Genomic DNA, 12,871 nt, shown 5'->3' on the forward strand with positions numbered 1-12,871 from the left:
CTTTTGGACTCTGTTTCCTATTCAAATGGTCTCCTTTAATATTTCTTTCAGAGCTGGTTTACTGTTCATGAACTCCTTTAGTTTTTGCTTGTCTTGTGAACTCTACCTCTCCTTCTATTTTGAATGACAGCCATGATGGAAAAAATATTCCTGGCCACATATTTTTCTCATTTAGCATGTTAAATATATCCTGCCACTTTCTTTTGTCCTGTCAAGTGTCAGTGGACAAGTCTGTTGCTAACCTTATGTGTCTTCCCTTGTAGGGTAAGGACCTTTTATTCTTAGCTGCTTTCTGAATTTTCTCTTTATCTTTGTATTTTGCACGTTTCACTATGATATGTTGTGGTGTTGACCTGTTTTTGTTGATTTTGAGGAGAGTGTTCTGTGCATCTTGAACTTGAATGCCTGTTTCCTTCCCCAGATTAAGGAAGTTCTCAGGTATAATTTGTTCAAGTTAATCTTCTGCCCCCTTTTCCCACTCTTTTTCTTCCAGGGGTCCTGTGATACAGATATTATTTCACTTAATGAATCTCTGAGTTCCTTATGTCACCTTCATGAGCTAAGAGTCTTCTTCCCTTCTTCTTTTCAAATTTATTATTTTCTGTAGTTTTATCTTCTGTATTCTCTCCACAGCTCCTTCCATTGTCATTGTGACTATAGCCAGTCAGTTCTGCATTTCAGTTACAGCATATTTTTATTTTCAGCCTTAGAATTTTTTAGATCTATTATTTCTGCAGCAAGGGTTTCTCTGGTATCTTCTATGCTTTTTTCAAGTCCATCTAGTAGTTTATGACTGTTGTTCTAAATTTTTGTTCAGATATATTGTGTATATATGTTTTGACTAAGTCTCTGACTGTGATTTTTTTTCTGTCTTGTTATTTTGACTAAGTTTCTGTCTTTTGTGTGTTTTGAAAGCTAGTTGTGTTTTCTGCACCTGAGATCAATTCTACATTAAAAAGGGGTCATACACTGTCCAGGGTCTGGCACTTCAGAAAGTGTTTCTGGTGTATGCATTTGCACTCTGCTATTACAGTTTGCTCTTTCCCACTGGTCAGTCCTCTGCATGGTTCCTCCTTGTTACAGTGGGGGGATGTTTGGGCCTTTAACTAGATGTCATAAGCCTGGGAAAAAAAAAAGAAAAAAATGATCAAAAAAGAGAGAGAGAAAGAAAAGGAAATGGGAGGACAACAACAAAAACAACAACAACGAAAACAACAAACAAACAAAAAACTATAAGTCTGATGCCAAAGGTGGGGGGAAAAAAAAGAAAAAGTAAAGCCTGGTCTTATTTCCACCAGAAACACAGGTGATGCTTTGAAGCACTCTATGATCAGTAGATTGATGCATATGTGGTGCTTCTTGTGGATGATATTCTGGGGGAGAGGCCTGCTGGGCTGGCTCAGAGTCAGACCTACCCCAGGAAATATGCACTTGCTGGGCACAGGATTGGGGTGGGGATGGGGTTTAGTATAAGCATGTTCCGCCTCCACTGGGGGCCATTGTGTTGCTCTCTGAAGTTCCATGTGTTGATGGTGAGGGAGAAGAGGGTGCCATGTCACTCTGTTGTCTCAGAAAGGGGATCCCACACTCCCTGCTGTTCAGGAAGCCTTCACAAGGTAGTGAGGTCAGTGCCTGGTACCACATCCCACATTCATTTTATCTTTGGTTCATAGCTGGGATTCAAAACTCCACATCTTAAAGGACCTGGCACTGCAGGGACCCCCCGCCACCACCCCCCTTCTAGTGTAGAAACTTGCTGTGCTATGTCTGGTGTGCTTTGTCCCAGAAAAACAGTCCCATGCTTGCACAGCATGCAGAATCTTTGGTGTAGCATAGGGAAAAGCAATAACTAGGTTATCCATCCTCTGCACAGGCCTCTGTCCCTTGCTGATGAAAGGCTGTTTGCTGGTACCTACAGGGTCTTTTGTCCTTGGAGAGGACAAATGTACTACAGGAATGGGAATGTTCTCTTCTGGTGTGACCCAGGAAATCCCTACACAATATTGTGCTTTCTGGGGCCAGTGCCCTCCTTCTCCCTAGGATCACATTCCACAGCTCTACTCTTGCAAAAGTCATGCACTTCCACAACCCGAGTTTGAGCTCCACATACTGTTTCCAAAAAACCTGTGACACTCAGAAACCCTGCTCCCAGTCCATGTTCCAAAGAGATGTTCATCTTGTGTGAACTCAATGTTGCACTCTCAGTCTCTTTCTTACTCTCCCTTTTCTCTCTCTGTAGAAAGGGTTCCCTCCCTTCCATGGCACTGCAGTTTTTCTTCCATGCACCTGGCAAGCTGTCTCCCTCCAACTGTGACCATTTGTGGCCCCTCTAACTGGGACCAACTTCTCCCAGTCCTCAGATGGATTTCCTGGGTGTTCCAAGTGATCTGACTTCAATACAGCTGTGTTTGAGGGAGGAGGGAAGCCCAGAGTCCCCCTACTTCTCCACCATCTTAATTTCTTCCCTTTGCATTATAATTTTAATGCAAACTAAAATGTGTTCTATGGAATTCATTTTCTTTAGGATGTGTTAGGGGTTTGTCACAATTAAATTGATCTGGCTTTCAATTAAGAAATGAACATAATCCTTATAAGTTCTTTTTTAAACACATCTTTTTGTGGTATCTGGCTGGCTAATTCAGAAGAGTATATAACTATTGATCTTGGAGTCACGAGTTTGGGCTCCATGCTGGAAAAAGAGATTATTTAAAGAAATAAACTCAAAAAAAAAAAAAAAAGGAAAGAAAAATAACACTCTTTTTAAAAAATAAACATCTCTTATTGTCTATTTATCCAATGTTAATACTGGACACCAACTCATATGATTTTAACTGCTAACAAGAGCACTCTAACTAGTTGTTTAATATGGGGTTAATCTCTGTAAAAACCCACATACCTTTCTGTTCTTGATTTACATACACTCCAAAAAAGTATACTCTTTTAATGACAGAGAGAGAGAGCACGAGAGGGAAAACAAGCCAGTTCAGACCTGGAGAGGGAGAAGCAGGGTCCCCACTGAGCAGGGGGCCTGACATGGGGCTCCATCCCAGGACCCTGGAGTCACAATCCAAGCAGAAGGCACATGCTTAACTGATTGAGCCACCCAGGCATCCAGTATACTCATGTATACCAGCTTTATAAGTATTTCTAGTTGTACTGGAATGTTACTTTTTTTTTTTTTAAGTGTTTCCTTGAGGTCATTATGCTAAGTGAAATAAGTTAAAAAGTGATATGTGAGGGACGCCTGGGTGGCTCAGTAGGTTAAGCCGCTGCCTTTGGCTCAGGTTATGATCTCAGGTTCCTGGGATTGAGTCCCGCATTGCGCTCCTTGCTCTGCAGACAGATAAATAAATAAGCAAAATCTTAAAAAAAAAAAAAAAAAGTGATATGTGAAATCTAAAAATAACCAAAAAACAAAAGCCCAAAACAAAACAACAACAACAAAAATCTAGTTATGACTTCTGAAACATTCCAGCATTTATTGGGATGCACGTCTATCTTAAGTCTCAGATACAACTTGGGTAGCTTTTTATCTTATTTGAGTTAAATGATTTGTTGGCTTATTTTATCTTATATTACATTCCTTATCATGTTGCTTTTACTAAATTGCATTTCTGTTCATTTATAGGCTTCCCATCTTAGGTTCTATCCTTTGGTGGAAGCAGTAGGTAAGGGAAATAGTTGTGTCATAATTTTTAACTCATCACTACCTTGGGTTCCTGTCCAGCCTACTAAATTTAAAATAATTTTCCTAGCAGAAGGCAAGTTTGATGGTTAACTTTTGTAGTTATTTTTGCATGTGGAGGTTTGCCCTAAGAAAATTAAGAAATAAAAAAAGATCAAAATAAAATGGATGGTGGTGGATAATATGCATTTAAATAAATTGGTTACTCCTCCGCTTATTTAGACAATGAAAATTATTCTGTATTTATTAAAGGGTTAAAGATTAACAGGTGAAATTTCATTGTGAAATTATTTATGTGGTAATTCTTTATGAAATTTTAATTCATTAATGAAATATAATTATGGCTATTTTGCTATATGTTTATTGAATACTTGTTATATATTTATATTGCTATGAGTCAAAATATAACTAAGAAAAGGAACATTCCCTGCCCTCAGGGAATTTTCAACCTGTGAAAGATTGCATATTTTGGAGTTCTTGCTATTTTTCTGGCTTTGCGCTAGTTAGTTTATTTATGTTATTTCCTTCAGTATACACTTAATCTTACTATTCCTGCCTTACATACAGAGAAGCAGAAATCTTTCATACTTGCCCTATGCTTTGAGGGCTTCAGCAGTAATCTTTTTTATTTTTTTTTTTAATATTTACTTATGTAGGGGCACCTGGGTGTCTCAGTTAATTAAGCCACTGCTTTCAGCTCGGGTCATGATCCCAGAGTCCTAGGATTGAGTCCTGCATTGGGCTCCCAGCTACGTGGGGAGTCTTCTTCTCCCTCTGGTCTTTTCCCCTCTCATGTTCTCTCTGATGCTCTCTCTCTCTCAAGTAAATAAATAAAATCTTAAAAAAAGAAAGATTTACTTATGTATTTATTTGAGAGAGAGGGCAAGAGACAGCACAAGCAGCCGGAGGGGCAAAAGGAAAGGGAGAGAGAGAACCTCCAGCAGACTCTTTGCTGAGCGTAGAGCGAGAGGTAGGGATTTCAGGCCCCCGAGATCATGACCTGAGCCAGAACTAAGAGTCTGCTTCTTCACCAAATGAGCTACCCAGGTGCCCCAGCTCTAATCTTTTTATGCTTTTCATCCCTGGTTAAGTCCTTGACCACAGGAAGCCAGAACCTTCCCACTCCCTCCATTCAAACTGCATATTCATCCTCTCTACTTGGATGTTTAATAGGCATTTCAAACTTGCCATGCTCCACTCCACTTCTTCTGTGCTCTGTCACATCTCAACATGTGACAACTCTGTCCTTCCCCCAACCCTGTTCTACTCTCAGCTTTCCACATTTCTGCTGAACCAAATTCCAACCTAACAGTTGCTCAGGCCAAATGCTTTAGAGTTATTCTTAACTTCTCTTTTGGTCTCACACTCTGCAGCATATGCAAACCCCTTAGAAAATTCTGTCATTTCTACTTTCAAGATATATCCAGCATACAACCACTTCTCAATGCTGCCATCCTGGCACAAGCCACCTTCTGTCACCTGGGTACTGCAGTAGCCCTCCTAATTAGTCCTGCTAATTCTGCCTTTGCTCCCCTTTGGTTTATTCTTAATATAGCAGCCAGTGTTTCTTTAATGTTTAAGTCAGATCTTTACACGGCTGTGCTCTGAATACTGTAGCGCTTATTGGCCTGTGAGAACGCCCGTTTCTCGGTATCTTCACCTCCTCCTTTTCCTCTCCCACCCGTCTTGCTCCAGCCACATTGGCCTCTTCTCTGCTTCTGGAATATACCAGCCACCGTCCTGGCTCAGGGCCTTCATACCTGCTGTTCCCTCTGTCTGGAATTCTCTTCCATCAGCTAACATAAGGCACACTTCCTCAGATCTTACTCAGAATTGTATTTTCAGAGAAGCTTTACCTAAATATCCTGTTTAAAATTGTATTCTCCTCACAAGACTCCTTCAAATACTTTTTTCTTTTCCCTTTTAACTTTTCTCCATTGCCTTTATGTCTTTTATATATTGTACGTACTTCACTTGTTTGTTTTGTTTCCTGGGTATTCCAGGAGGATTGCTTTGGTTAGCCTGTGAGGGCACAGGTTGTCTGAATCCTCAGAACTTGGCACAAATTCGATGCTCAGTATTAATAATTAAATGAGTGAGTGAATAACTGAGTAAATGAAGGTCCTTTATCATCTGACCTCTGCTTACTTCACCTCCCCAACCTGCCGTCCAGCCATTCTGACCTACCTAAAGCCACTTATACATATTTTACTCTCCATTGTCTTTGGGCCTTGGAATATTTTACTCTGTCTTCTTGATCTCTGTTTTCCATTTTTGTTCCTCACTACCCACTGCTTTAACTTGCCTCAGGATTTCTGGACCTTCAGGGTAATAATTTCTTGGATAATACCTTACCTGAAATTCTTAGCTAATGTCATGATTATAGCCTAATTTCTGGGTTAAGAATGGCCTCTGGATTCTCTTAGCCTCCTCCACATACTTCTGTCCCAACACTTAACTTACTGCCCTTGATTTTACTATTCACCTCTCTGTTCTCTCTACATGCTTATGGAGGGCAAGGACCATGTTCTGTTTGCCTCTGTAGCTCTCATACTTAGTTTAGGACTTGGTGGGTCAGTGAATGTTGTTGAATTAAAGAAATTGTGTTCAGCAGTTTTATTGCAAGTGTTGCACAATCAAGGTGATTGAAGGCCACTGGCTAGAGATGCCAGTGCATATTACATTTATTACATTTTTCTGTCTATGTATTATTAAAAATGGTTCATGCTACATTTCTTTCTAAACACATACCAGAATAATTATTAAAGCTTGGTGATTTATAAATAAAATGTACATTAGAGAAAACTAAAAATCATAAATGAGACATGATAGAATTTCTCCAAGGGTGAAAGGGCATTGGGGGATGATGGCAGAGTAAAATTATATTATTTGAAAAACATTAAGAGGAACAAAGTTTCCTACAATTAACTTCTGTGTCATATTACTGAGAATATTTAGCCATAATTATAGAGGATATACATTTGAAAAACCAGATTACTGCAATTAAAAAACATAATAACATAACTTATGGCTCCATTTTGAATACAATGTTCTGTTCAGTTCCCATTGTCAATGCAGTATTGGTTAATGAAAAACAGAAGTGGCCTTTATGGGCACAGCCTCTATTTTAAAATAATGAGGCTAATTCAGCAAAAAGATTTATTTAATTAGAGCTTCTGACATAATAAAGCTGTGGATATTTTGTACTGCTTTGCTTTATTTTTAAGTCCCTTTACAGTCAAAACTGATAGAAAAATGTTGCAAGTATGGACAGACTGAGGCTATGAAAAAATATTGCTAATGTATGAAATAGCACAGATGACAAACTCTGATGTACGCAGTTTGTAGTAAATGATTTAAAGGCATTAGCAGAGGAAACACACCTCTGGCATGTTACTTATGAATTTCACTGAGAGATGAACCATTGGCGTTGACTCATTGCCTGCTGGTGCTTAGAGGTTTTCATTGTGTGTCAGAACGAATGTATCCCCTTGTGCTTTAAAAATTGTGGAAGTGATTGCTAGTTTTTAACATCAAGTAATAGAGACAAGGTAAGAAGCACATGAATGTACTTTTATTGTATAGCATTTGGATTTACATTGAAAATCAGTGGCTAATAGAGCAACAAATGTGTTCAGGTAACATTAACATTTTAAAGATTATTTTTTCCTTTAGGATAATAGTTATTAAAAGAGAAATAAATTTTGACAATATCTTTTATTTATATATATTTTTAAAGATTTTATTTATTTGAGAGAGAGAGAGAGTGCATGGACACACAAGTGTGGGGGAGGGGCAGATGGCGAGGGAGAAGCAGACTCTCTGCTGAGGACAGAGCCCAACGGACTTGGGGGCTCCACTCACTCTGGGATCCTGAGATCATGACCTGAATGGAAGTGAGATGCTTAACTGACTGAGCCACGTAGGCACCCCCCCAATATCTTTTAATATTTGATGACTGATCAGAAGGAATGTGATAATGTAGACCTTCTCTTCTCTCATGTATATTTGCTACAGTATAGATTAAAATAGCACCAAGTGCTCTAACATATAATATCAAAAATTCGAAAGAACTTTTTGTTTACTGGAGTCTAATGCTGGTGTTTTTACTGTAGATCTTTTCTTCGTTTTGTGACTCATACATACATACATGCACACACTCTGTAACATGGTAAGTACATTACTGTGTATGAAAACCACTCCTATTTTGTGTTTATGTGCTAAGACATAAGCATCCTCTGCAAACAGCTTTGGGAAAGGTAAAGAGAGCATGGTGTAGTATGTATATATATCTATATACTTCTTGAAACTATTGGCAACAAATGACAAGCATCACTTTTACTTGCATTTTATTCTCAGATCTCATGTGAGAATCAGTCATATCACCATACTTTCACACAAAGGCTGAGAAATGTAGCCTTTAGCTGAAGAGTGCCTTTTTGCACTCAACTCTGTACCATGGAGAAGGGAGAGGAGTGTTGATAGAAAGCTTCAGTCCGTGCATGTGTGGTGGAAAGGCTCTTAAAGTCCAGTCTCTCAAAGAGTCAGCCTTTAGTTCTCCCTACGATACTCCTCACTCTCTAAGGAGTTGACTGTCTAGTTGACTGTCTAACCTGGTATGTAGTGTGTCTAGTGTTTTGAAAGGAATCAGTTGTTAAAAAATCCTCCTAATGTATTGTCAAGACTCTACTGTGCATCAGTATTGTGGTCTCCTTGGTTTCGGACACACACTATTTTTTTTTTTTAAGATTTTATTTGTTTATTTGACAGACAGAGATCACAAGTAGACAGAGAAGCAGGCAGAGAGAGAGGGGGAAGCAGGCTCCCTGCTGAGTAGAGAGCCCGATGCGGGGCTCCATCCTAGGACCCTGGGATCATGACCTGAGCCAAAGACAGAGACTTAACCCACTGAGCCACCCAGGTGCCCCTATTTTTTTTTTTTTTTTTTTACATTTTATTTATTTGAAAAAGAAAGTTGTGGGGGAGAGAGAGAGAGAGTGCAAGCACGAGCAAGGTCGGGGGGTGCAGAGGGAGAAGAAGACGCAAACTTCCTGCTGAGCTGATCCCAGGAACCCTGGATCATGTCCTAAGCAGAAGGCAGATGCTTAACGCACTGAGTCACCCAGGTGCCCCACTGACATACATTAAATTTTACATGTCTTTGAGATGTGAGCCTAGCACCATACCTAGGACTCAGTTTTCAATATTTGTTGCGGTTATGGGAGTTTTATCATTTCCACCCTGGTTTAGGGTATTATACTGTTGTCAATAAAATACAAGCTGCATTTGTTTTCTTGGAGAGCTATCAATCTGCATTCATCTCAAGTTTGTGAGTCGCAGGTCCTTTCATATGAATTATGCCCCACATATTTACCTTATGACTTTCATGTATTTAGCAAATGTATTATTTCTTTGGTTAACATATCTACCCCTGGACTTCTGCCTCAGCTGCTAAAGCTTCTCTGGTATTTTTTAGCAGCTATGTCCTTATCTTTTGGAAAAACCATAAATAATCATCCTGTGAAACGTGGATGAGGCTACAGGTCACTAACTTTCTATAGTTAACTTTTGCCATAACTTCCATGGTTTGATACGGTTCTTCCAGTTTTCATAACGATACTTCAAAGATGGATTTTATCTATAAACATAGTTCAGTCTGATTGAACTTGGTTTTTATGTTTGCTTTTCTTGTTTTATTTTTCTAATAAACAAAAGCAAAACTGACTTTATTTTTCAGGATTTTATACTTGGTTCATGATTATTACTATATGAATACCTATGTCAGGAAAAGGAAGTAAAAATTGCCTAAAATATCAGTCTCTGGAAATAAGTACTTTCAGTATTTTGAGGCCCAATCTTTTGTAAATTCTCTTTGTGTCAATACATGTACATAACATGCCCATAGTGATATAGTTAGATCAATATTATAAACATCGTCTTTTCAATGACATTTTTTTCTCATTTTCATATTTTTTTCTATTGTTGATGATGAGGCTACTTTAATTCTCTTCCATTTCCTTTCCTGCTACGGTAGATATTCCTGTATAGCTATTCTTTCTTCCTAATGCGTTTTTGTCAAGTGGGATTGACGCTGCATTTGGAATTATGGTCTGGTTGCCCGTTTCCGCATTCTGTCTCATTTGTTTTGGAGATGATCTAGAAATGTGCAGATCAGTCCCTACATTCTTTTTTCATGATAAGTTCATTTTGTTAAAAGAGTTTGGGCACTAGCTTTTTACCAAAATTTATACATTATTCTTCTATGTATTTACCCAATTTAGTACTTAGTCAACTCGTGGAAAAGATGACTTTCCTTTGGAGAGCTCACTTCAACCTGCAATTTATATATTAGAGTTTTGCAGAAATATATTTAAGGATTATGAAACCTATTTCACATGACATAGCCTTGTCTAAGAAACAGCTTTTCTTTAAGGTTTTATTCAAATTTAAGAACCTGTGGTATTTCAAGACCTAACAAAATAGAATAACATCCCAGTCCAAAGAAAATGCTATTTATTTGATAACTAACTTTAGGTCCTCTACATTAAGTATTAATTTCTCTTTGAAAATGCTCTTAAACTTTTGATTCACAATGTATTTTATAATTTTCCAGAGATTGCTATTTACTTAGTTATTTAGTAATTTTTATAGCATATAATTTTGATCTATGAAAAATGTCCATATCCCTCTTTACATATCTTGTCACTGAGAATATAAGATGTGTTTTGGACAGGACACTATGGCTGAACTCATCAGCCATATTTTTCTCTTTATGGCATCATCCATTTGTTTATATTGATGCCTAACTTACTATAGGTGTGTGCTCATAAAGACATTGGGATTATAATGGTGAGGAAAATAGACATACTGTCTCATCTTAGGGAAACTTGCAATTTAATGAGAAGACAACTATTAAGGAAATATATATGCAAATAAATGTAAAGTTATGACCTACATAAATGGCAGAAGAGGTCTGGTGAGTGAGATCACCTAAGAGACTAGTTGACTACGTTGATTGTTGATTGATTGGCTGCTTCAAGGAAGGTTTTCCTGAGAGAGAGTTGAGCTGAGAGCTCTAGGATAAGGGAAGAGTTCCTATAAAAATGGCTGGGATAGGAAGGGTCATGTCACAGTTGAGTAAGTTTAAGAGTGCCGCCATTTAAGAGTTTTGCCCGACAAAAGTGTAGGGCCAATACACAGAGGTGTGATGTGATCCAAGTCACATTTAAAAAGAATCTGTATTTGTAATTTGGAGGAAAAATGTAGAAGGCAAAAAGAAGTGTAGGTTCCTACTTGGTGGGTTTTTGCAAGAATCAAAAAAAATGGTAGATTGGTTGAAGTGGTTGTGGTAGTAGAGAAGGAGAGGTAGATGCATTCTACAGATATTTGGTGGTAAGAATTGAAAAGATTTGATAACTGATGTCATTTGCATCACATTTTTGTATTTGCAAATACAGGAGAGGAAAGAATCTAAGATGATACCTAAGTTTTGGGGTAACCAGGCTTGGTGGAATTTGGTGTCATTTGCTGACAGGTACAAAATGGAGAGGACCAGTGTTTGAGAGAAAGGTCATAGGATTGTTTTGGATCAGTTGAAGAGATCAGTTGTCTAAGTAGATGTGACATTCTGGAGTTACACAGTACTTCAGTTTAAGGCCATAGGTAGTTTCTTTGAATATTATTTTAAAGTTTGCAATTCTTTTTAAAACTAGAATTTTAGAAAGTTTATTGCTCTTTGTTATTATTTTACATATTACCAAAAAGAAATAACTTAAATATTTAAAAATACACTTGATACTTTATGGGACTCCTCTAATAACTTAATAGCTTTAAAAAGTGACTAGGCTTTGTCTGTTTTGTAATATTTTTATTTGCATTTTTTTGGCAGCTTAATATAACTATTCTCATCATCTAATGAATAGATTATATTGCTGCGTATGACCTTTCATTAATCAGCTGTACACAAAATAATGTAGGCAATAGTGGTGTAGAAGTTAAAAATTTAACTAGTGGGGGCAACTGGCTGGCTCAGTCAGGAGAGCATTGACTTGATCTTGGGGTAGTAAGTTCAACTGTACATTGGGCATGGAACATGCTTAAAAATATATATAACTAGCTGTATTAGAAGTATATGGTGTTTTTTCACAGAGTATAAACAGTTTTTAACAGCAGAGATGATATGATTTTTAGCAGATATTTAAGAACAGTCACTCTGTCCCACATAATGGGTTATGCTAACCTTAGTTACGGATATTCTTGGTGGCATACTGTTTTATACAAACCCAGATCTGAAATATTAATGTGCTCTATGAGTTACTCACTTTATTCTGATTATTTATGCTGTTGACTTTGTATTCCCTAAATATTAACAGTGTTAAAAATAACAAAATCATTTGAGTTTGTGGAAGACTCTTAAGTGACTTTTCAATCGAGCATTGACTAGTAAAGGATTTGAAGTTTTTCTACCTTGCCATAATCATTCCTTAGATAAGGGTCCATTATGTTTTTTTCCTTTATTAACATGAGAATAAAAACAAAATTACAAAGGGTTTAGAAATAAACCATTTTCTATTCCTCGAATAGAAGTGAATATTATCAAAAAGAAAATAGAAACAATATAAAGCTTTTCTAATTTCAATTTTGAGATTTTATTGCCTTTTAATGCAGTAGTATTTAAATATTTCCAACTTCAATTAAAATTTTAAGATGAATGCATTTTTCATGTTTTTAAAAACTAATATCTTATCATTTTTTATAGGTCTCATATCTTTTGGGTGAACAGAAGTCTACCTTTATGGGGCTTACAGGTTATGTACAATTTTGTTCTATCCTTCTACTTCTGGCTTTGTTCATATTTCATAGAGAAATACTGTTGGAGAGAAAACTATTGATATTAAAACTGAATTTGTTTTATTGCTTAATTAATCTTGATGCATGTCTTGGACAGATGTTTTTTTTCCCTATCCTTGTGTTTGCCTGAGCCCTGCATTCTACCTTTTGAGAATTTCCTTCTGGTCAGAATTAGACTTCAGAAAGTTTTTCAGGGTTTGGAGAAAAACAGAGTAAATCAATGTATTAAGGCACCACAAGTTCTCAAAATGACTCTAGGTATTCATTTTATACAATCCTTGAAAAATTCATCAAAAGCCCGTAACCGTGTTTGCTCTTTTAGTGTATCTATAGTGT

At 37.3% G+C, this 12,871-nt stretch overlaps 1 protein-coding gene across 4 annotated transcripts in view; it reads left to right on the plus strand.

Moving 5' to 3' along the window:
- The window catches only part of KCNT2 (potassium sodium-activated channel subfamily T member 2), a 351,736-nt gene that overhangs the window by 110,169 nt on the left and 228,696 nt on the right, over positions 1–12,871 (plus strand). For all 4 annotated transcript variants that reach the window (XM_059146350.1, XM_059146351.1, XM_059146352.1 and 1 more), the window contains exon 4: positions 12,444–12,492. In XM_059146350.1, coding sequence (XP_059002333.1) covers positions 12,444–12,492 — 49 coding nt within the window. The remainder of the gene's footprint in view (positions 1–12,443; positions 12,493–12,871) is intronic.

Source organism: Mustela lutreola, chromosome 14 (assembly GCF_030435805.1).
Source record: "Mustela lutreola isolate mMusLut2 chromosome 14, mMusLut2.pri, whole genome shotgun sequence".
Lineage (NCBI taxonomy): Eukaryota > Metazoa > Chordata > Mammalia > Carnivora > Mustelidae > Mustela > Mustela lutreola.